Source organism: Triturus cristatus, chromosome 10, assembly GCF_964204655.1.
Source record: "Triturus cristatus chromosome 10, aTriCri1.1, whole genome shotgun sequence".
Lineage (NCBI taxonomy): Eukaryota > Metazoa > Chordata > Amphibia > Caudata > Salamandridae > Triturus > Triturus cristatus.
The window spans coordinates 331,754,200-331,778,442 of NC_140593.1; the positions used below are offsets into that span (position 1 = coordinate 331,754,200).

General features: G+C 45.9%; 1 protein-coding gene across 1 annotated transcript in view; it reads left to right on the top strand.

The window, feature by feature from the left end:
• The window catches only part of IGF2BP3 (insulin like growth factor 2 mRNA binding protein 3), a 643,796-nt gene extending 621,036 nt beyond the window's left edge, over positions 1-22,760 (top strand). The window contains exon 15 of the mRNA XM_085631537.1: positions 22,513-22,760. Within this exon, the coding sequence (XP_085487663.1) occupies positions 22,513-22,617 (105 nt within the window). The 3' untranslated portion in view covers positions 22,618-22,760. The remainder of the gene's footprint in view (positions 1-22,512) is intronic.
• Positions 22,761-24,243: the final 1,483 nt, after the last annotated feature.

Consider the following 24,243-nt stretch of genomic DNA (forward strand, 5'->3'; position numbering starts at 1 on the left):
CTCTTCTGGTACTTTCTGTGCCAACATATGCATCCATATTTCTGACTATTAGCATGTCACTACTATATATCTTATATTAATATTTTGCACATTTTACCCATACCAGGTTGATCTCTTCTCGGTGCACGTACCCTTTATTCTTCCTCATCACTGAGGCAAACCATGCTGAGGCAGAAAAACATGCAATCAAGCCCTGCTTCCTCCATCTAGACATTGAGTATATTGCTTTACCATTTGAGCTTTGCTCTTTGGTTCCTAATGCTCTTGAGGTGAGGTATTATGTTTAGATATTCCAAAAGCACAGGCGTTTGTAGGCCCTCTTTTGGCAAGATAATGCTGATTCTCAGTTTTACTGCATTGTGCCTTAATGTTTATTCACTCTTCTGAGCAGCATACACTTTAAAGATCCAGGAATTAAAGCACTGAATGAACATACAAAGAATTGGAATCTTCCAGTCCCATGGAGTCCTTGTCCACAGTTTAGTTCCTCTTTTGATCAACTTCTACCTTTTAGAGTAAACAAATTACATATTTTTTTCTTTTTACTGAACACTAAACAGAAGGTAACTTATGTCAGATCCCTCTCCTAATGGTGGGAAGGAGGTGTAGTGCTAGCCTCCTTGTCTTTAATAAAATTGTGATTATCTATGCAGTAAACCTATGAGAATCTGCATTTTTAGGCAAGACACAAGGCTAGCATTACTTCTGTTCAAGCCTTTCAAAGCACTGCTTGTTACATGCTTAATTGGTTTAAAACTAAGTTTCATAAACACATCAGCATTAGAACTATCTGCTGCATTTAAATTGTCCTCAAATCTTCCTGCTGTGATGAAAACATTACTCGCTGTAGCACCTCTGATAGAATGTACTGTAAATTGAAATAAATATACACCTGCCTCCATCATAACTTATCTCGGCCATCTTGCAATAGCTGCTGAAACACCCTTAAATGGTTTCGAAATTGATTCACACAACACCTTTTGTTTAATATCCTCACTTCCTATTCCTTGATGCTCCATCCAACACACAACTTTGAACAGTTACCACATTTTGGATAAAGAAGCCGATCTAACATAGTTGTCCTTCTCAAACTTTCAAACGTAATTCCATTAGGTTGATAGTCTCCTAACTTCCTGTGCTCTTAGATCTGATACCCTCCTGAAGGAAGTCAAATATAACAAATTAATACAAAAAACTGCTGAAATTAAATGAACATCCTAAATTGATTCATACCTAGACTTAAGAGAGGTCTCTTTAAATTAATACCCTTTATTACTCTACAAACTGAAAGACTTCTGCTAATTGACTTTCGTTCTACCAAAAAATATGTAGCTGCTATAGTTGATCTGTAATACTGTTCTGCAAGTCGAACCTTTTCTAAACAAATTCACCAAGAAATAGCACCCATCACCATCTACTGGATCTAGATCCTTTGCCACGAACCAACATAACCAGACATCCCCTGCACTCCTGTATCTTTTTAGGTCGAGCCTATAGCAGCAGCCTGCATGCACTACTTGCTCTGCGAGGCATGCAGTAATAGAGTATGGAGTGGAAGCTCCTCCCATTTTTTTATTTGGCTCGTGTCATTGTCTTTCTTAAATGCTGCCTTCTGATTGATTGAGGTTTGTTAGTCCCTCCCATTATGGCCATGTCTTCCTATGGCTACTGGCCCCTTTACTTCGATTGTTACACGGGTACGGTATGTGTTATCTAGACTGTGAGGACTACTTTTGTTGCCTTGTCGCACCCTTTTCACCCCCACACTCCAGTTGTCCGTGCCCCCCCCTCCTCCTGTTGACCGTGGTCCCTCCCCCTGCCGTTGTCCTTGATGCAATAGGTCACGTGTAAATGGGAGTCCTATTGCATTGCAAATGCGAGTCCTATTGCATTGCAAATGCTTGTTTTAACTTAGCCATTTGTTTAAACACACCTAAGCCGCGCCGTTGATTCTCCCCTCGTTGCCTTTTCATCTGTAGTGTATTTTGAGTAATTGTGGTATGGCTGCTAATCAACTTTCAACTTTCTCATTGGCTGGAAGGGGCTGTATTGGCACCGGGAAAGAATACGATGTTTCCATTCGGTGCCCGAGCTAGCGCCCACCCCTCTTTCACAGATGAAAGGCCTTGAAACGGCAGCTAGGGTACACATCTTAACTACCCCCAGTGAGGGGGTGCGGGCACAGAAGAAATAGTTAAGCAAACATGAAAGACGGCGAGCGCGCATATTTAGCCAGTGATCTGTGAAAGTTGTTTTTTTAATTGGTTTTTAAAGCGTTAAGACCAGAACGCACAGATGTTGAAAACTAGTTCAGATGTAGTGACAGATGGTATTTGATTAAGGAGCAGACTGTTCGTACAATACAAAGATGCTGCCACTGCCAAACGAGAGTAGCTTGCAGGGAGAGTGCAATTTAAAATTTGGAGGGCGGGCAGGCCGTTCCAGAGGTTCTTTGTGCAGCCCATAACTTCCCCAGTTTTCCAGCAGTGCCCGACACTGGGCAGCCGTCCTGCCCTCTTTGGCCTCTGCGCGAGCACACTTTTATTATAATCATAGGGCGGGGGCGGTGGACGAGAAAGGAACAAAATGAGGTGGACCGAATCTGCCGCGCGAAGAGATAATATTTTAGGGCGATGGAGGTTTGATAGTGCAAAATAGAGGAAAGCGGGGCTAGCAAGGGAGAAGGCAATTAATGTAGGAAAACGCATAGTTCATTTGAGTGAGAATTCATGGTTAGTGAGAACGGGCTGGCACAGGAAAACGGTAACCTGAAAAGTGAGAGTGGGCAATAGCTAGGCAGCTATGTAGTGAAGGCAGAATGTGTTTGAGGAGATGGAGGGGGCTTTTGTAAAGGGAATGGCTGGGGAGTTAAGTATCAGTCAATCAATTCATGATTTGTATAGCGCCGCTGCTTCACCTGTGCGTATGATGTTGCATTTCTATGAAAGGACAAAGATGAACAGTTTGGGGGGGGGGTCCATGCATTGAATAACCTTCCGGCTATTTATTGTACAAGCAATCAGAATAATGTATTTCTCTTTTTTAATAATACTGCTATTAAGTATGTATCTTTGTCTGCACTTCTGCTCCATGGGACAAGTGTGGCTGGAACCTGCGGATTCATTCCACATTCTTATATTAAGTGTATTAAAATATTAATTGTTTTGCCATTATCAATCTGAGTTTCCCTCGGTTTATTTTATGTTCATATATAAAATATGGCAATGCAAATTGTTTCCAGCAGCCCTCAAACACTCGTCCCACCTAGCTTTTAACATGGCAGCCGACAGCCTTTTTTATTAATTTACTTTTGTAGCATGCACGTTGGCATTATACATGTCAAGTTAAAGCTTGGCATGCCACAAATGCTACGAAATTAAATAAATGGAAAAGAAAGGCGGGCAGTCGCCATATTGCATGGCTAAATACTTATAAGGCCCTAAAAGCGAGACCCATTGCATTACAAATGCTTGTTTGTACCTGGTGCCTGAGGCTCATTGAGGAGTTCTAAAATTTTTCTGGACAGCTCTGCAGATCTTCCAGATTTCCTGAAAACTTCCAAACTAGAAGGTTGAGCGAACCCATCTCTTCTAAAGTATGCTCTGCTTCCTCCACTCCTCTTTACAGACCACTGCATGATCTTATCAAATATGTTATTGCCATCACCAATGGAAACCAAGCCTGAGTTGTCCAAAAAGGAGTTGCCAACTATAACTAACAACGGCCGCCTCCCCTGAATCAAAACTTTCATAGAGGAAGGAAGAAATACATAACTTCATTTCTTTCAAATCTTTACTGAAAGCACCAACAGCTATTGCTCCTGGATCCAGTCTCCAACGAAAAAGTCAATTGCGACACCAATATCCACTCCAAACAGCCTGTAAAGTTGCTTGTCTGTTTCCAATACATAATTTGGTCTTGTATCAAAAATGGCTTGACAATTGCTTGCTTTCAAATTTCCCATCCTCCAAATTAAAACCATCTTTGCTTCTAAAGACATTACCACATTGTCTCCCTACAATATGCCTTTTTAAAGACCTGACTGCTTCCAAATCTGCAAAAAGTGCCTGAAAATACTGCCTCAAAGAGAAAATACTACTCACAAGTGCCATTTCTCTGGACTTGACCTCTTGTCTTTTTAATAAAATCTTCACTTCCTGTCTTATCTTGATTTTTTTTTCTCTGTCAGTAATAGCTGTACTTCGACTGTATCCACTAAAAAACCCAGAAACTCCATGCTTGGAAAAGGCTGTAAAATTGATGTTTCCAGATTGACAATGAAATCTAAGGACTCCAACAACTCCTTACCCAAAACATCCATTTCAACACATCCATACTCTGATGCATAGTCAATATGTTGTCTTAATAATTAATCAATCGTATTCCTCTCACCCTTAAACAAAAAAAAAAACACCTCTGGTCTGAACACCTTCCTAAACACCAGGAGGCTGCTGAAAGTTCAAATGAAAGGCATTGGAATCGATATAAATGACCCTTTCATCTGAATTACAGGTAAGTGACTCTCCAAGGCTATTGGAATTGTGAAAATTACATCTTTGAAATCTATTTTCGCAATCCAATACAATTCCTCCAAACAATCTTTTAGTGAATCAATCAATTACATTTTGATTTGTCTTAAACACATAATTCAGTGGTCTGAAATTCCACCTGTCTGCACCGCATGTTTTTTTGTCCTCTTCTCTCCGCCAGAAACAGAGTACTTATAAAGCAGACCTGACTGTTGTACACCTTTTTATTATTACATCTTTTGCTAGCATTTGCACCACTTCTGCTGGAACTGGGTTCTCTAATTCTTGTTGGAAACAGAAGTCCCTTGGTTCCTTTGTTTGGATTGGTTTTGAATTTAACTTTATTACATAACCTGCTGTAGCAAATAAATGCCCAATGATCTTTTGTAATATGTTTCTATTGATTCTGATCATTTCAACCACCTCCTCACTCTTCTCTGGATAAAACCAGAAAAAATCCTCATCCACTTTGTCCGGAGCTGCTGTTTTGCTTTGTACCTTGTTGACCTAGTTCTGCCTCAGTTTCCTCTTTGGGGAAAGAGGCAATCCTTGGTTTCTTCTATAAGCTCAAATAGTCTGATATCCTGTGTACCAGGGCTTATACTAATCGCGGACATAAGGTCGTCGTCCTCCTGGCCTTGCCATATACATTTTCTCTAAACACACTGTGCATGGGGGATTGTTCTTTTTCCAGTTTTGTACATATTTGCACGTACTTCCCCTATGATTTAACTCTTCCTTCTCCAAGCAATAAGCCTTTTGGCCCCTTCAGTAATTATTTTTCGGCAAGATCTTTAAACTTTGAGCTACTACACATTAATACTGCTTTGTGTCTCACTGCTATAGACCAGCGTTTGTATTTCCAAGGAAAAGTAGCCTGCTGACAAAAACCTCTTAAGTGATGTATATCCAGATCGTTCACTTTAACAACTCCTAAATCAAATATTCTATCAAATGGACCCAACACTTCCAACAGCGTATCTTCACTCTGCTTTAGTATCTTTCCGAAAACCTTTCTTGGCGCTCTATCCATCTTGAAGAGGCAGGTTTTGAGTTTTGGTTTCCAATTTAGTCAGTGTCCTCATCAATTGCTGGCCTCAAACGTTGTGCTCGTATAATGTTCCTTTCCTCCTTTTCCAATGGCTTTATAATCCAGACTTTAATGTATTCTGCCGAATGCTATAAAGGCCTGAAGTCGGAATTCCGGGGATGATAGAATTTCCATAGGATTAAACAGTTTATCTCAGGAATTTTTATAAACTTTTTTTACCATATTTTTAATGCGATCTCCCTCCCCAGACTTATTGTTTCATCTCTAGATTTCAGATCCAATTTATATTCTATTAATTTTCAGTCTGTTCCAAAGTATTCAAAGATAATCCTTTGTTAATAATGTGTTATGTTGTAGCATCTGTCACAGCGCCAGGACGCCCCTTTGCTGGGGCAGCTGTGCGCTATAAAAATATAAATAACATAACAATAACATAACATTTGCAGGGACATCATGCCGCCTTTGCGTGCCGCTTTGGACAGCCATCTCATGTGAACCAATTTGCACTCTCATCCTTCCAATATCATTGTCCAAATGCTTATATTTTTCCAACTGGGCCTCTATTGGATCTTTCTTCACCTTCTGAAATTGAATAATATTCCTAATCTACATTAAAATTATTAGTTTTAGCCCTTGATACAGATTTAGCTGTTTCCGGCAGTGCCTCCTTAATTCTTAAGATATCTACCTTATAATGTACTCCTAACTAGCTGCACCTGCACTCTCCTGATAAGTCATATTAACGTTTGTTGGTTTCATACATGTTTACTAAAAAACTATTTCTTAATTTGGTTTCTCCTGTTTTTCTTCCCGTAAACCTTTAAATTGATCCACAGCTTTTCTTTAATCTAAGTGCGTATGGATGCTCAAGTAGGATGACAGCTGATCGTAACGCAAGCAACTTCAAATACTGCGTTGCCTAGTTATGTGCACATATGCTCAAGTACTATTGAAACAAGTGTTTAAAATAGAGCACCACCTTCTTAAAAAAAAAAAAAAATATGCGTAATGAAATGCGTCCTACACAGCTGAGTGCCCATAATGAAGATGGCCACAGATATAGTTCCTCAAATGTCGACTGCCCTTTTTCTTCATAATGCAAAAACAACAATTGATGGACAGAATGCAGAACAATGTCATACATTCACCCCAGTACAGAGATCTGGGCCTAAATCCATCGTTTTTTTGCTCACCATGCCATTCCAGTTTGAACCCAGCCATATGCAAATCAGTCTTGACCCTGTGCCCCATGGGAACAGTCCAGCCCGAACTGCCAAGCCAGGTCCTCCCTGGACTGGAAACAAGCATCCTAGGACCGGTTTCGGGCTTTCAGCCCTCGTCAGCCAGGATAGCTTGATTCCAGTGGCATGGAGAGCAAGGGACTCACGTCTGAGCATACCCTTCCCACTCAGGGTGACAAATGCAAAAACAACAATTGATGGACAGAATGCAGAACAATGTCATACATTCACCCCAGTACAGAGATCTGGGCCTAAATCCATCGTTTTTTTGCTCACCATGCCATTCCAGTTTGAACCCAGCCATATGCAAATCAGTCTTGACCCTGTGCCCCATGGGAACAGTCCAGCCCGAACTGCCAAGCCAGGTCCTCCCTGGACTGGAAACAAGCATCCTAGGACCGGTTTCGGGCTTTCAGCCCTCGTCAGCCAGGATAGCTTGATTCCAGTGGCATGGAGAGCAAGGGACTCACGTCTGAGCATACCCTTCCCACTCAGGGTGACAAATGCAAAAACAACAATTGATGGACAGAATGCAGAACAATGTCATACATTCACCCCAGTACAGAGATCTGGGCCTAAATCCATCGTTTTTTTGCTCACCATGCCATTCCAGTTTGAACCCAGCCATATGCAAATCAGTCTTGACCCTGTGCCCCATGGGAACAGTCCAGCCCGAACTGCCAAGCCAGGTCCTCCCTGGACTGGAAACAAGCATCCTAGGACCGGTTTCGGGCTTTCAGCCCTCGTCAGCCAGGATAGCTTGATTCCAGTGGCATGGAGAGCAAGGGACTCACGTCTGAGCATACCCTTCCCACTCAGGGTGACAAATGCAAAAACAACAATTGATGGACAGAATGCAGAACAATGTCATACATTCACCCCAGTACAGAGATCTGGGCCTAAATCCATCGTTTTTTTGCTCACCATGCCATTCCAGTTTGAACCCAGCCATATGCAAATCAGTCTTGACCCTGTGCCCCATGGGAACAGTCCAGCCCGAACTGCCAAGCCAGGTCCTCCCTGGACTGGAAACAAGCATCCTAGGACCGGTTTCGGGCTTTCAGCCCTCGTCAGCCAGGATAGCTTGATTCCAGTGGCATGGAGAGCAAGGGACTCACGTCTGAGCATACCCTTCCCACTCAGGGTGACAAATGCAAAAACAACAATTGATGGACAGAATGCAGAACAATGTCATACATTCACCCCAGTACAGAGATCTGGGCCTAAATCCATCGTTTTTTTGCTCACCATGCCATTCCAGTTTGAACCCAGCCATATGCAAATCAGTCTTGACCCTGTGCCCCATGGGAACAGTCCAGCCCGAACTGCCAAGCCAGGTCCTCCCTGGACTGGAAACAAGCATCCTAGGACCGGTTTCGGGCTTTCAGCCCTCGTCAGCCAGGATAGCTTGATTCCAGTGGCATGGAGAGCAAGGGACTCACGTCTGAGCATACCCTTCCCACTCAGGGTGACAAATGCAAAAACAACAATTGATGGACAGAATGCAGAACAATGTCATACATTCACCCCAGTACAGAGATCTGGGCCTAAATCCATCGTTTTTTTGCTCACCATGCCATTCCAGTTTGAACCCAGCCATATGCAAATCAGTCTTGACCCTGTGCCCCATGGGAACAGTCCAGCCCGAACTGCCAAGCCAGGTCCTCCCTGGACTGGAAACAAGCATCCTAGGACCGGTTTCGGGCTTTCAGCCCTCGTCAGCCAGGATAGCTTGATTCCAGTGGCATGGAGAGCAAGGGACTCACGTCTGAGCATACCCTTCCCACTCAGGGTGACAAATGCAAAAACAACAATTGATGGACAGAATGCAGAACAATGTCATACATTCACCCCAGTACAGAGATCTGGGCCTAAATCCATCGTTTTTTTGCTCACCATGCCATTCCAGTTTGAACCCAGCCATATGCAAATCAGTCTTGACCCTGTGCCCCATGGGAACAGTCCAGCCCGAACTGCCAAGCCAGGTCCTCCCTGGACTGGAAACAAGCATCCTAGGACCGGTTTCGGGCTTTCAGCCCTCGTCAGCCAGGATAGCTTGATTCCAGTGGCATGGAGAGCAAGGGACTCACGTCTGAGCATACCCTTCCCACTCAGGGTGACAAATGCAAAAACAACAATTGATGGACAGAATGCAGAACAATGTCATACATTCACCCCAGTACAGAGATCTGGGCCTAAATCCATCGTTTTTTTGCTCACCATGCCATTCCAGTTTGAACCCAGCCATATGCAAATCAGTCTTGACCCTGTGCCCCATGGGAACAGTCCAGCCCGAACTGCCAAGCCAGGTCCTCCCTGGACTGGAAACAAGCATCCTAGGACCGGTTTCGGGCTTTCAGCCCTCGTCAGCCAGGATAGCTTGATTCCAGTGGCATGGAGAGCAAGGGACTCACGTCTGAGCATACCCTTCCCACTCAGGGTGACAAATGCAAAAACAACAATTGATGGACAGAATGCAGAACAATGTCATACATTCACCCCAGTACAGAGATCTGGGCCTAAATCCATCGTTTTTTTGCTCACCATGCCATTCCAGTTTGAACCCAGCCATATGCAAATCAGTCTTGACCCTGTGCCCCATGGGAACAGTCCAGCCCGAACTGCCAAGCCAGGTCCTCCCTGGACTGGAAACAAGCATCCTAGGACCGGTTTCGGGCTTTCAGCCCTCGTCAGCCAGGATAGCTTGATTCCAGTGGCATGGAGAGCAAGGGACTCACGTCTGAGCATACCCTTCCCACTCAGGGTGACAAATGCAAAAACAACAATTGATGGACAGAATGCAGAACAATGTCATACATTCACCCCAGTACAGAGATCTGGGCCTAAATCCATCGTTTTTTTGCTCACCATGCCATTCCAGTTTGAACCCAGCCATATGCAAATCAGTCTTGACCCTGTGCCCCATGGGAACAGTCCAGCCCGAACTGCCAAGCCAGGTCCTCCCTGGACTGGAAACAAGCATCCTAGGACCGGTTTCGGGCTTTCAGCCCTCGTCAGCCAGGATAGCTTGATTCCAGTGGCATGGAGAGCAAGGGACTCACGTCTGAGCATACCCTTCCCACTCAGGGTGACAAATGCAAAAACAACAATTGATGGACAGAATGCAGAACAATGTCATACATTCACCCCAGTACAGAGATCTGGGCCTAAATCCATCGTTTTTTTGCTCACCATGCCATTCCAGTTTGAACCCAGCCATATGCAAATCAGTCTTGACCCTGTGCCCCATGGGAACAGTCCAGCCCGAACTGCCAAGCCAGGTCCTCCCTGGACTGGAAACAAGCATCCTAGGACCGGTTTCGGGCTTTCAGCCCTCGTCAGCCAGGATAGCTTGATTCCAGTGGCATGGAGAGCAAGGGACTCACGTCTGAGCATACCCTTCCCACTCAGGGTGACAAATGCAAAAACAACAATTGATGGACAGAATGCAGAACAATGTCATACATTCACCCCAGTACAGAGATCTGGGCCTAAATCCATCGTTTTTTTGCTCACCATGCCATTCCAGTTTGAACCCAGCCATATGCAAATCAGTCTTGACCCTGTGCCCCATGGGAACAGTCCAGCCCGAACTGCCAAGCCAGGTCCTCCCTGGACTGGAAACAAGCATCCTAGGACCGGTTTCGGGCTTTCAGCCCTCGTCAGCCAGGATAGCTTGATTCCAGTGGCATGGAGAGCAAGGGACTCACGTCTGAGCATACCCTTCCCACTCAGGGTGACAAATGCAAAAACAACAATTGATGGACAGAATGCAGAACAATGTCATACATTCACCCCAGTACAGAGATCTGGGCCTAAATCCATCGTTTTTTTGCTCACCATGCCATTCCAGTTTGAACCCAGCCATATGCAAATCAGTCTTGACCCTGTGCCCCATGGGAACAGTCCAGCCCGAACTGCCAAGCCAGGTCCTCCCTGGACTGGAAACAAGCATCCTAGGACCGGTTTCGGGCTTTCAGCCCTCGTCAGCCAGGATAGCTTGATTCCAGTGGCATGGAGAGCAAGGGACTCACGTCTGAGCATACCCTTCCCACTCAGGGTGACAAATGCAAAAACAACAATTGATGGACAGAATGCAGAACAATGTCATACATTCACCCCAGTACAGAGATCTGGGCCTAAATCCATCGTTTTTTTGCTCACCATGCCATTCCAGTTTGAACCCAGCCATATGCAAATCAGTCTTGACCCTGTGCCCCATGGGAACAGTCCAGCCCGAACTGCCAAGCCAGGTCCTCCCTGGACTGGAAACAAGCATCCTAGGACCGGTTTCGGGCTTTCAGCCCTCGTCAGCCAGGATAGCTTGATTCCAGTGGCATGGAGAGCAAGGGACTCACGTCTGAGCATACCCTTCCCACTCAGGGTGACAAATGCAAAAACAACAATTGATGGACAGAATGCAGAACAATGTCATACATTCACCCCAGTACAGAGATCTGGGCCTAAATCCATCGTTTTTTTGCTCACCATGCCATTCCAGTTTGAACCCAGCCATATGCAAATCAGTCTTGACCCTGTGCCCCATGGGAACAGTCCAGCCCGAACTGCCAAGCCAGGTCCTCCCTGGACTGGAAACAAGCATCCTAGGACCGGTTTCGGGCTTTCAGCCCTCGTCAGCCAGGATAGCTTGATTCCAGTGGCATGGAGAGCAAGGGACTCACGTCTGAGCATACCCTTCCCACTCAGGGTGACAAATGCAAAAACAACAATTGATGGACAGAATGCAGAACAATGTCATACATTCACCCCAGTACAGAGATCTGGGCCTAAATCCATCGTTTTTTTGCTCACCATGCCATTCCAGTTTGAACCCAGCCATATGCAAATCAGTCTTGACCCTGTGCCCCATGGGAACAGTCCAGCCCGAACTGCCAAGCCAGGTCCTCCCTGGACTGGAAACAAGCATCCTAGGACCGGTTTCGGGCTTTCAGCCCTCGTCAGCCAGGATAGCTTGATTCCAGTGGCATGGAGAGCAAGGGACTCACGTCTGAGCATACCCTTCCCACTCAGGGTGACAAATGCAAAAACAACAATTGATGGACAGAATGCAGAACAATGTCATACATTCACCCCAGTACAGAGATCTGGGCCTAAATCCATCGTTTTTTTGCTCACCATGCCATTCCAGTTTGAACCCAGCCATATGCAAATCAGTCTTGACCCTGTGCCCCATGGGAACAGTCCAGCCCGAACTGCCAAGCCAGGTCCTCCCTGGACTGGAAACAAGCATCCTAGGACCGGTTTCGGGCTTTCAGCCCTCGTCAGCCAGGATAGCTTGATTCCAGTGGCATGGAGAGCAAGGGACTCACGTCTGAGCATACCCTTCCCACTCAGGGTGACAAATGCAAAAACAACAATTGATGGACAGAATGCAGAACAATGTCATACATTCACCCCAGTACAGAGATCTGGGCCTAAATCCATCGTTTTTTTGCTCACCATGCCATTCCAGTTTGAACCCAGCCATATGCAAATCAGTCTTGACCCTGTGCCCCATGGGAACAGTCCAGCCCGAACTGCCAAGCCAGGTCCTCCCTGGACTGGAAACAAGCATCCTAGGACCGGTTTCGGGCTTTCAGCCCTCGTCAGCCAGGATAGCTTGATTCCAGTGGCATGGAGAGCAAGGGACTCACGTCTGAGCATACCCTTCCCACTCAGGGTGACAAATGCAAAAACAACAATTGATGGACAGAATGCAGAACAATGTCATACATTCACCCCAGTACAGAGATCTGGGCCTAAATCCATCGTTTTTTTGCTCACCATGCCATTCCAGTTTGAACCCAGCCATATGCAAATCAGTCTTGACCCTGTGCCCCATGGGAACAGTCCAGCCCGAACTGCCAAGCCAGGTCCTCCCTGGACTGGAAACAAGCATCCTAGGACCGGTTTCGGGCTTTCAGCCCTCGTCAGCCAGGATAGCTTGATTCCAGTGGCATGGAGAGCAAGGGACTCACGTCTGAGCATACCCTTCCCACTCAGGGTGACAAATGCAAAAACAACAATTGATGGACAGAATGCAGAACAATGTCATACATTCACCCCAGTACAGAGATCTGGGCCTAAATCCATCGTTTTTTTGCTCACCATGCCATTCCAGTTTGAACCCAGCCATATGCAAATCAGTCTTGACCCTGTGCCCCATGGGAACAGTCCAGCCCGAACTGCCAAGCCAGGTCCTCCCTGGACTGGAAACAAGCATCCTAGGACCGGTTTCGGGCTTTCAGCCCTCGTCAGCCAGGATAGCTTGATTCCAGTGGCATGGAGAGCAAGGGACTCACGTCTGAGCATACCCTTCCCACTCAGGGTGACAAATGCAAAAACAACAATTGATGGACAGAATGCAGAACAATGTCATACATTCACCCCAGTACAGAGATCTGGGCCTAAATCCATCGTTTTTTTGCTCACCATGCCATTCCAGTTTGAACCCAGCCATATGCAAATCAGTCTTGACCCTGTGCCCCATGGGAACAGTCCAGCCCGAACTGCCAAGCCAGGTCCTCCCTGGACTGGAAACAAGCATCCTAGGACCGGTTTCGGGCTTTCAGCCCTCGTCAGCCAGGATAGCTTGATTCCAGTGGCATGGAGAGCAAGGGACTCACGTCTGAGCATACCCTTCCCACTCAGGGTGACAAATGCAAAAACAACAATTGATGGACAGAATGCAGAACAATGTCATACATTCACCCCAGTACAGAGATCTGGGCCTAAATCCATCGTTTTTTTGCTCACCATGCCATTCCAGTTTGAACCCAGCCATATGCAAATCAGTCTTGACCCTGTGCCCCATGGGAACAGTCCAGCCCGAACTGCCAAGCCAGGTCCTCCCTGGACTGGAAACAAGCATCCTAGGACCGGTTTCGGGCTTTCAGCCCTCGTCAGCCAGGATAGCTTGATTCCAGTGGCATGGAGAGCAAGGGACTCACGTCTGAGCATACCCTTCCCACTCAGGGTGACAAATGCAAAAACAACAATTGATGGACAGAATGCAGAACAATGTCATACATTCACCCCAGTACAGAGATCTGGGCCTAAATCCATCGTTTTTTTGCTCACCATGCCATTCCAGTTTGAACCCAGCCATATGCAAATCAGTCTTGACCCTGTGCCCCATGGGAACAGTCCAGCCCGAACTGCCAAGCCAGGTCCTCCCTGGACTGGAAACAAGCATCCTAGGACCGGTTTCGGGCTTTCAGCCCTCGTCAGCCAGGATAGCTTGATTCCAGTGGCATGGAGAGCAAGGGACTCACGTCTGAGCATACCCTTCCCACTCAGGGTGACAAATGCAAAAACAACAATTGATGGACAGAATGCAGAACAATGTCATACATTCACCCCAGTACAGAGATCTGGGCCTAAATCCATCGTTTTTTTGCTCACCATGCCATTCCAGTTTGAACCCAGCCATATGCAAATCAGTCTTGACCCTGTGCCCCATGGGAACAGTCCAGCCCGAACTGCCAAGCCAGGTCCTCCCTGGACTGGAAACAAGCATCCTAGGACCGGTTTCGGGCTTTCAGCCCTCGTCAGCCAGGATAGCTTGATTCCAGTGGCATGGAGAGCAAGGGACTCACGTCTGAGCATACCCTTCCCACTCAGGGTGACAAATGCAAAAACAACAATTGATGGACAGAATGCAGAACAATGTCATACATTCACCCCAGTACAGAGATCTGGGCCTAAATCCATCGTTTTTTTGCTCACCATGCCATTCCAGTTTGAACCCAGCCATATGCAAATCAGTCTTGACCCTGTGCCCCATGGGAACAGTCCAGCCCGAACTGCCAAGCCAGGTCCTCCCTGGACTGGAAACAAGCATCCTAGGACCGGTTTCGGGCTTTCAGCCCTCGTCAGCCAGGATAGCTTGATTCCAGTGGCATGGAGAGCAAGGGACTCACGTCTGAGCATACCCTTCCCACTCAGGGTGACAAATGCAAAAACAACAATTGATGGACAGAATGCAGAACAATGTCATACATTCACCCCAGTACAGAGATCTGGGCCTAAATCCATCGTTTTTTTGCTCACCATGCCATTCCAGTTTGAACCCAGCCATATGCAAATCAGTCTTGACCCTGTGCCCCATGGGAACAGTCCAGCCCGAACTGCCAAGCCAGGTCCTCCCTGGACTGGAAACAAGCATCCTAGGACCGGTTTCGGGCTTTCAGCCCTCGTCAGCCAGGATAGCTTGATTCCAGTGGCATGGAGAGCAAGGGACTCACGTCTGAGCATACCCTTCCCACTCAGGGTGACAAATGCAAAAACAACAATTGATGGACAGAATGCAGAACAATGTCATACATTCACCCCAGTACAGAGATCTGGGCCTAAATCCATCGTTTTTTTGCTCACCATGCCATTCCAGTTTGAACCCAGCCATATGCAAATCAGTCTTGACCCTGTGCCCCATGGGAACAGTCCAGCCCGAACTGCCAAGCCAGGTCCTCCCTGGACTGGAAACAAGCATCCTAGGACCGGTTTCGGGCTTTCAGCCCTCGTCAGCCAGGATAGCTTGATTCCAGTGGCATGGAGAGCAAGGGACTCACGTCTGAGCATACCCTTCCCACTCAGGGTGACAAATGCAAAAACAACAATTGATGGACAGAATGCAGAACAATGTCATACATTCACCCCAGTACAGAGATCTGGGCCTAAATCCATCGTTTTTTTGCTCACCATGCCATTCCAGTTTGAACCCAGCCATATGCAAATCAGTCTTGACCCTGTGCCCCATGGGAACAGTCCAGCCCGAACTGCCAAGCCAGGTCCTCCCTGGACTGGAAACAAGCATCCTAGGACCGGTTTCGGGCTTTCAGCCCTCGTCAGCCAGGATAGCTTGATTCCAGTGGCATGGAGAGCAAGGGACTCACGTCTGAGCATACCCTTCCCACTCAGGGTGACAAATGCAAAAACAACAATTGATGGACAGAATGCAGAACAATGTCATACATTCACCCCAGTACAGAGATCTGGGCCTAAATCCATCGTTTTTTTGCTCACCATGCCATTCCAGTTTGAACCCAGCCATATGCAAATCAGTCTTGACCCTGTGCCCCATGGGAACAGTCCAGCCCGAACTGCCAAGCCAGGTCCTCCCTGGACTGGAAACAAGCATCCTAGGACCGGTTTCGGGCTTTCAGCCCTCGTCAGCCAGGATAGCTTGATTCCAGTGGCATGGAGAGCAAGGGACTCACGTCTGAGCATACCCTTCCCACTCAGGGTGACAAATGCAAAAACAACAATTGATGGACAGAATGCAGAACAATGTCATACATTCACCCCAGTACAGAGATCTGGGCCTAAATCCATCGTTTTTTTGCTCACCATGCCATTCCAGTTTGAACCCAGCCATATGCAAATCAGTCTTGACCCTGTGCCCCATGGGAACAGTCCAGCCCGAACTGCCAAGCCAGGTCCTCCCTGGACTGGAAACAAGCATCCTAGGACCGGTTTCGGGCTTTCAGCCCTCGTCAGCCAGGATAGCTTGATTCCAGTGGCATGGAGAGCAAGGGACTCACGTCTGAGCATACCCTTCCCACTCAGGGTGACAAATGCAAAAACAACAATTGATGGACAGAATGCAGAACAATGTCATACATTCACCCCAGTACAGAGATCTGGGCCTAAATCCATCGTTTTTTTGCTCACCATGCCATTCCAGTTTGAACCCAGCCATATGCAAATCAGTCTTGACCCTGTGCCCCATGGGAACAGTCCAGCCCGAACTGCCAAGCCAGGTCCTCCCTGGACTGGAAACAAGCATCCTAGGACCGGTTTCGGGCTTTCAGCCCTCGTCAGCCAGGATAGCTTGATTCCAGTGGCATGGAGAGCAAGGGACTCACGTCTGAGCATACCCTTCCCACTCAGGGTGACAAATGCAAAAACAACAATTGATGGACAGAATGCAGAACAATGTCATACATTCACCCCAGTACAGAGATCTGGGCCTAAATCCATCGTTTTTTTGCTCACCATGCCATTCCAGTTTGAACCCAGCCATATGCAAATCAGTCTTGACCCTGTGCCCCATGGGAACAGTCCAGCCCGAACTGCCAAGCCAGGTCCTCCCTGGACTGGAAACAAGCATCCTAGGACCGGTTTCGGGCTTTCAGCCCTCGTCAGCCAGGATAGCTTGATTCCAGTGGCATGGAGAGCAAGGGACTCACGTCTGAGCATACCCTTCCCACTCAGGGTGACAAATGCAAAAACAACAATTGATGGACAGAATGCAGAACAATGTCATACATTCACCCCAGTACAGAGATCTGGGCCTAAATCCATCGTTTTTTTGCTCACCATGCCATTCCAGTTTGAACCCAGCCATATGCAAATCAGTCTTGACCCTGTGCCCCATGGGAACAGTCCAGCCCGAACTGCCAAGCCAGGTCCTCCCTGGACTGGAAACAAGCATCCTAGGACCGGTTTCGGGCTTTCAGCCCTCGTCAGCCAGGATAGCTTGATTCCAGTGGCATGGAGAGCAAGGGACTCACGTCTGAGCATACCCTTCCCACTCAGGGTGACAAATGCAAAAACAACAATTGATGGACAGAATGCAGAACAATGTCATACATTCACCCCAGTACAGAGATCTGGGCCTAAATCCATCGTTTTTTTGCTCACCATGCCATTCCAGTTTGAACCCAGCCATATGCAAATCAGTCTTGACCCTGTGCCCCATGGGAACAGTCCAGCCCGAACTGCCAAGCCAGGTCCTCCCTGGACTGGAAACAAGCATCCTAGGACCGGTTTCGGGCTTTCAGCCCTCGTCAGCCAGGATAGCTTGATTCCAGTGGCATGGAGAGCAAGGGACTCACGTCTGAGCATACCCTTCCCACTCAGGGTGACAAATGCAAAAACAACAATTGATGGACAGAATGCAGAACAATGTCATACATTCACCCCAGTACAGAGATCTGGGCCTAAATCCATCGTTTTTTTGCTCACCATGCCATTCCAGTTTGAACCCAGCCATATGCAAATCAGTCTTGACCCTGTGCCCCATGGGAACAGTCCAGCCCGAACTGCCAAGCCAGGTCCTCCCTGGACTGGAAACAAGCATCCTAGGACCGGTTTCGGGCTTTCAGCCCTCGTCAGCCAGGATAGCTTGATTCCAGTGGCATGGAGAGCAAGGGACTCACGTCTGAGCATACCCTTCCCACTCAGGGTGACAAATGCAAAAACAACAATTGATGGACAGAATGCAGAACAATGTCATACATTCACCCCAGTACAGAGATCTGGGCCTAAATCCATCGTTTTTTTGCTCACCATGCCATTCCAGTTTGAACCCAGCCATATGCAAATCAGTCTTGACCCTGTGCCCCATGGGAACAGTCCAGCCCGAACTGCCAAGCCAGGTCCTCCCTGGACTGGAAACAAGCATCCTAGGACCGGTTTCGGGCTTTCAGCCCTCGTCAGCCAGGATAGCTTGATTCCAGTGGCATGGAGAGCAAGGGACTCACGTCTGAGCATACCCTTCCCACTCAGGGTGACAAATGCAAAAACAACAATTGATGGACAGAATGCAGAACAATGTCATACATTCACCCCAGTACAGAGATCTGGGCCTAAATCCATCGTTTTTTTGCTCACCATGCCATTCCAGTTTGAACCCAGCCATATGCAAATCAGTCTTGACCCTGTGCCCCATGGGAACAGTCCAGCCCGAACTGCCAAGCCAGGTCCTCCCTGGACTGGAAACAAGCATCCTAGGACCGGTTTCGGGCTTTCAGCCCTCGTCAGCCAGGATAGCTTGATTCCAGTGGCATGGAGAGCAAGGGACTCACGTCTGAGCATACCCTTCCCACTCAGGGTGACAAATGCAAAAACAACAATTGATGGACAGAATGCAGAACAATGTCATACATTCACCCCAGTACAGAGATCTGGGCCTAAATCCATCGTTTTTTTGCTCACCATGCCATTCCAGTTTGAACCCAGCCATATGCAAATCAGTCTTGACCCTGTGCCCCATGGGAACAGTCCAGCCCGAACTGCCAAGCCAGGTCCTCCCTGGACTGGAAACAAGCATCCTAGGACCGGTTTCGGGCTTTCAGCCCTCGTCAGCCAGGATAGCTTGATTCCAGTGGCATGGAGAGCAAGGGACTCACGTCTGAGCATACCCTTCCCACTCAGGGTGACAAATGCAAAAACAACAATTGATGGACAGAATGCAGAACAATGTCATACATTCACCCCAGTACAGAGATCTGGGCCTAAATCCATCGTTTTTTTGCTCACCATGCCATTCCAGTTTGAACCCAGCCATATGCAAATCAGTCTTGACCCTGTGCCCCATGGGAACAGTCCAGCCCGAACTGCCAAGCCAGGTCCTCCCTGGACTGGAAACAAGCATCCTAGGACCGGTTTCGGGCTTTCAGCCCTCGTCAGCCAGGATAGCTTGATTCCAGTGGCATGGAGAGCAAGGGACTCACGTCTGAGCATACCCTTCCCACTCAGGGTGACAAATGCAAAAACAACAATTGATGGACAGAATGCAGAACAATGTCATACATTCACCCCAGTACAGAGATCTGGGCCTAAATCCATCGTTTTTTTGCTCACCATGCCATTCCAGTTTGAACCCAGCCATATGCAAATCAGTCTTGACCCTGTGCCCCATGGGAACAGTCCAGCCCGAACTGCCAAGCCAGGTCCTCCCTGGACTGGAAACAAGCATCCTAGGACCGGTTTCGGGCTTTCAGCCCTCGTCAGCCAGGATAGCTTGATTCCAGTGGCATGGAGAGCAAGGGACTCACGTCTGAGCATACCCTTCCCACTCAGGGTGACAAATGCAAAAACAACAATTGATGGACAGAATGCAGAACAATGTCATACATTCACCCCAGTACAGAGATCTGGGCCTAAATCCATCGTTTTTTTGCTCACCATGCCATTCCAGTTTGAACCCAGCCATATGCAAATCAGTCTTGACCCTGTGCCCCATGGGAACAGTCCAGCCCGAACTGCCAAGCCAGGTCCTCCCTGGACTGGAAACAAGCATCCTAGGACCGGTTTCGGGCTTTCAGCCCTCGTCAGCCAGGATAGCTTGATTCCAGTGGCATGGAGAGCAAGGGACTCACGTCTGAGCATACCCTTCCCACTCAGGGTGACAAATGCAAAAACAACAATTGATGGACAGAATGCAGAACAATGTCATACATTCACCCCAGTACAGAGATCTGGGCCTAAATCCATCGTTTTTTTGCTCACCATGCCATTCCAGTTTGAACCCAGCCATATGCAAATCAGTCTTGACCCTGTGCCCCATGGGAACAGTCCAGCCCGAACTGCCAAGCCAGGTCCTCCCTGGACTGGAAACAAGCATCCTAGGACCGGTTTCGGGCTTTCAGCCCTCGTCAGCCAGGATAGCTTGATTCCAGTGGCATGGAGAGCAAGGGACTCACGTCTGAGCATACCCTTCCCACTCAGGGTGACAAATGCAAAAACAACAATTGATGGACAGAATGCAGAACAATGTCATACATTCACCCCAGTACAGAGATCTGGGCCTAAATCCATCGTTTTTTTGCTCACCATGCCATTCCAGTTTGAACCCAGCCATATGCAAATCAGTCTTGACCCTGTGCCCCATGGGAACAGTCCAGCCCGAACTGCCAAGCCAGGTCCTCCCTGGACTGGAAACAAGCATCCTAGGACCGGTTTCGTTCACTTTAACAACTCCTAAATCAAATATTCTATCAAATGGACCCAACACTTCCAACAGCGTATCTTCACTCTGCTTTAGTATCTTTCCGAAAACCTTTCTTGGCGCTCTATCCATCTTGAAGAGGCAGGTTTTGAGTTTTGGTTTCCAATTTAGTCAGTGTCCTCATCAATTGCTGGCCTCAAACGTTGTGCTCGTATAATGTTCCTTTCCTCCTTTTCCAATGGCTTTATAATCCAGACTTTAATGTATTCTGCCGAATGCTATAAAGGCCTGAAGTCGGAATTCCGGGGATGATAGAATTTCCATAGGATTAAACAGTTTATCTCAGGAATTTTTATAAACTTTTTTTACCATATTTTTAATGCGATCTCCCTCCCCAGACTTATTGTTTCATCTCTAGATTTCAGATCCAATTTATATTCTATTAATTTTCAGTCTGTTCCAAAGTATTCAAAGATAATCCTTTGTTAATAATGTGTTATGTTGTAGCATCTGTCACAGCGCCAGGACGCCCCTTTGCTGGGGCAGCTGTGCGCTATAAAAATATAAATAACATAACAATAACATAACATTTGCAGGGACATCATGCCGCCTTTGCGTGCCGCTTTGGACAGCCATCTCATGTGAACCAATTTGCACTCTCATCCTTCCAATATCATTGTCCAAATGCTTATATTTTTCCAACTGGGCCTCTATTGGATCTTTCTTCACCTTCTGAAATTGAATAATATTCCTAATCTACATTAAAATTATTAGTTTTAGCCCTTGATACAGATTTAGCTGTTTCCGGCAGTGCCTCCTTAAGTTCTTAAGATATCTACCTTATAATGTACTCCTAACTAGCTGCACCTGCACTCTCCTGATAAGTCATATTAACGTTTGTTGGTTTCATACATGTTTACTAAAAAACTATTTCTTAATTTGGTTTCTCCTGTTTTTCTTCCCGTAAACCTTTAAATTGATCCACAGCTTTTCTTTAATCTAAGTGCGTATGGATGCTCAAGTAGGATGACAGCTGATCGTAACGCAAGCAACTTCAAATACTGCGTTGCCTAGTTATGTGCACATATGCTCAAGTACTATTGAAACAAGTGTTTAAAATAGAGCACCACCTTCTTAAAAAAAAAAAAAAATATGCGTAATGAAATGCGTCCTACACAGCTGAGTGCCCATAATGAAGATGGCCACAGATATAGTTCCTCAAATGTCGACTGCCCTTTTTCTTCATAAGGCAGGATTCAGAGCCGTTCGATCTTGTAAGGTAAAAAATTAACTTTGCATTTAAATTTTGCAATCGATTCCCTTTCAAGACTAAATAAAACATTTTAAATATAACTGATAAAGCTTATGAACTGTACTTTGCTTTGTTATAAAACGCACACATGCCTAAAACAGACTTCCCAAACCCTAAATTGGGTAAACTCCTACATCAGTCATCTGTCTTATCAATTGTTCATACCAAATGAGCTTAATTAAGTTTAAACTCAGTTAATTCAAAAGCAAGTACTTATCTGCTCAGAAGCAGCGAAAGAAGGAAATGTTGGACAAGGAGGCTCCATAGGACTTGAGGATTTCAATTCTTTGTGCGTTCATTCAGTATTCTGATTCTTGGATCTCAAGTGTTTGCAGTTCAGAAGCGCAAGTAAAAGTTAATGCATGATGCAAACCTCCTGTCTTGCCAAAACGTTCCTGTGGGTATATTCTACTGCTAGTGGCTGCTTTTATCGGGTTGTTTTTATCTGGACTGATGTACGCATGTAAGGACGGTCCCTATACTGAGACTAAAGTTGCTGAAGGGATGTGTGTCTGGTAACATCAAGTATCTCAACTATAACAGTGTGAAATAAAGGTTCATCAAAGTTGTGCTTCTCTAATGATGTTTTCCTTATTTTATTGGAGTTGTTTGTTTATCCAGATTACTTGAATCAAGAAAGGGTACAGAGTTCCAAAGTATCCTATGTGAGAACATTTCATATTGTTTGTTTGTTCTTTTTACAGCTTGCTCAAAGGAAAATTCAGGAAATTCTGACGATGGTGAGAAGACAACAGCAACAGCAGCAAAAGACTGCACAAAGTGGACAGCCGCAATCGAGAAGAAAATAAAAGTTCAGGAACTTACCCTTTATCGAGATGCCCGACCAAAGACAGACTGTGAACCGATGGATACTCAATCACAGTTGGTCCAATCTGGAAAAAGTGCCATTTAAACAGTTACCTGTTTGAGGACTAAGCAAACTTTGAACCCCCCCCCCCCTACCCCCCCCCCCCCCCCCCTCCCCCTCTCTCTGTGGTTATTGTCTACTTTAGGCTCAAGGATTTGAAATCCAGTGTTAAAATAAGAAACCCCTTCACTTCCTTTGTTTTATTCTAACAAATTAACCTAGTTTTTTTTAATCGCCAACAATTTTAGAGCCTGGTTTAATTATGCTTTCTCTCCTGGGTTGATTGGTTTAAAACAGCAAAGGCATTGCTCTTCTATACCCCAATGCATACCAGGAATAGAGAGGGGTGGGCTTATACTTTGGCCCTGTGAAGTGTCATTTTTTAATTTTGGCTGCATTTTTACTTAACTCGGGCATGAATAACCTAAAGGAAGTGTTAAACGGTGTGACCAGGGCACAAAAATATAAATATGCATTTTACTAAACTACCTCAGGCGTTTACCTCAATGGGAAATTGTTCCTTTTTGCTTTTTTTGGAATTTGTATACTTTATGAAGCTAATAGTTTTTGAGCATTTTATTTTTTTAATAAAAAAAAATAAAATTAATACGGTCACCAGCTAGAATTTGTACAACCTTATACATGTAACACGTAAAATGTTACGTCTAGCTGCTGGTTGATGGGAGTAAGAGAAGGAAAAATCGCGCTTCAGTTTTTCTGAGGTGTTCAACACAATCATGTGTTAAAAATGAAGCAAATGTTAAAAACCTATAAAATCATGCCAAGATACTGATTGCAGCACTGCAGTTTATTTTTCTTTTAAGACTAGACGTAAAACTTTATAACTATACTTATTTGGGGACAGAAAAAAATAATGGCAAGTGACTGGAGCTGGGAAAATATTTTAAGAACGCTGCATCATTTTCTTTTTAGTTTTGGTGCTGCTTGTTTGAACACGTAAATTGTGCTGTTATCCATCACTACCTATTAATATATTACACTGAAACATTTGTGGCCCATTTGGACTTAATTTTGTGAAAGGAGCAAGCTTCATCTTAAGTTAAATAGTATATTTGATCTGATAGAGCATTTGGGAGGTGGTAAGCCAGTGCTTTTAATAGATCATTTCGGCTTGATTTCAGTTTTTGTAAAGCAGGAAAACCGTCAAACATAGTTTGAAAAAGATCCCTAAAGACTAAGTTTACATATCCAGCCACTGTAATGGGCCATATTGATTTATGTTGAAGAATTACAAACAACTTTTTAGCCTTGTTTACAAAACATACAGCAGGGTTTCTGAACATAATGCAACTAACCATTTAAGCGGAAATGAGTAACATGTCAGGGACAAAAAGAAAGGTACCAAATTATTTTAATTATAGATTGTAATTTGAATGATTGTGGTAATTTACATTCAAGTTTCTTTAAACTTCAGTCTACCTCAGAAAAGAAATGTGGCAACACATAGTACATAAGGACTGGTGTGTGGACTAAGCAGCCACACAGTTATATCTGATCTTTTTTTGTGCATAAGATGATCCGACTCTCCATACTGCACTGTTTAGAG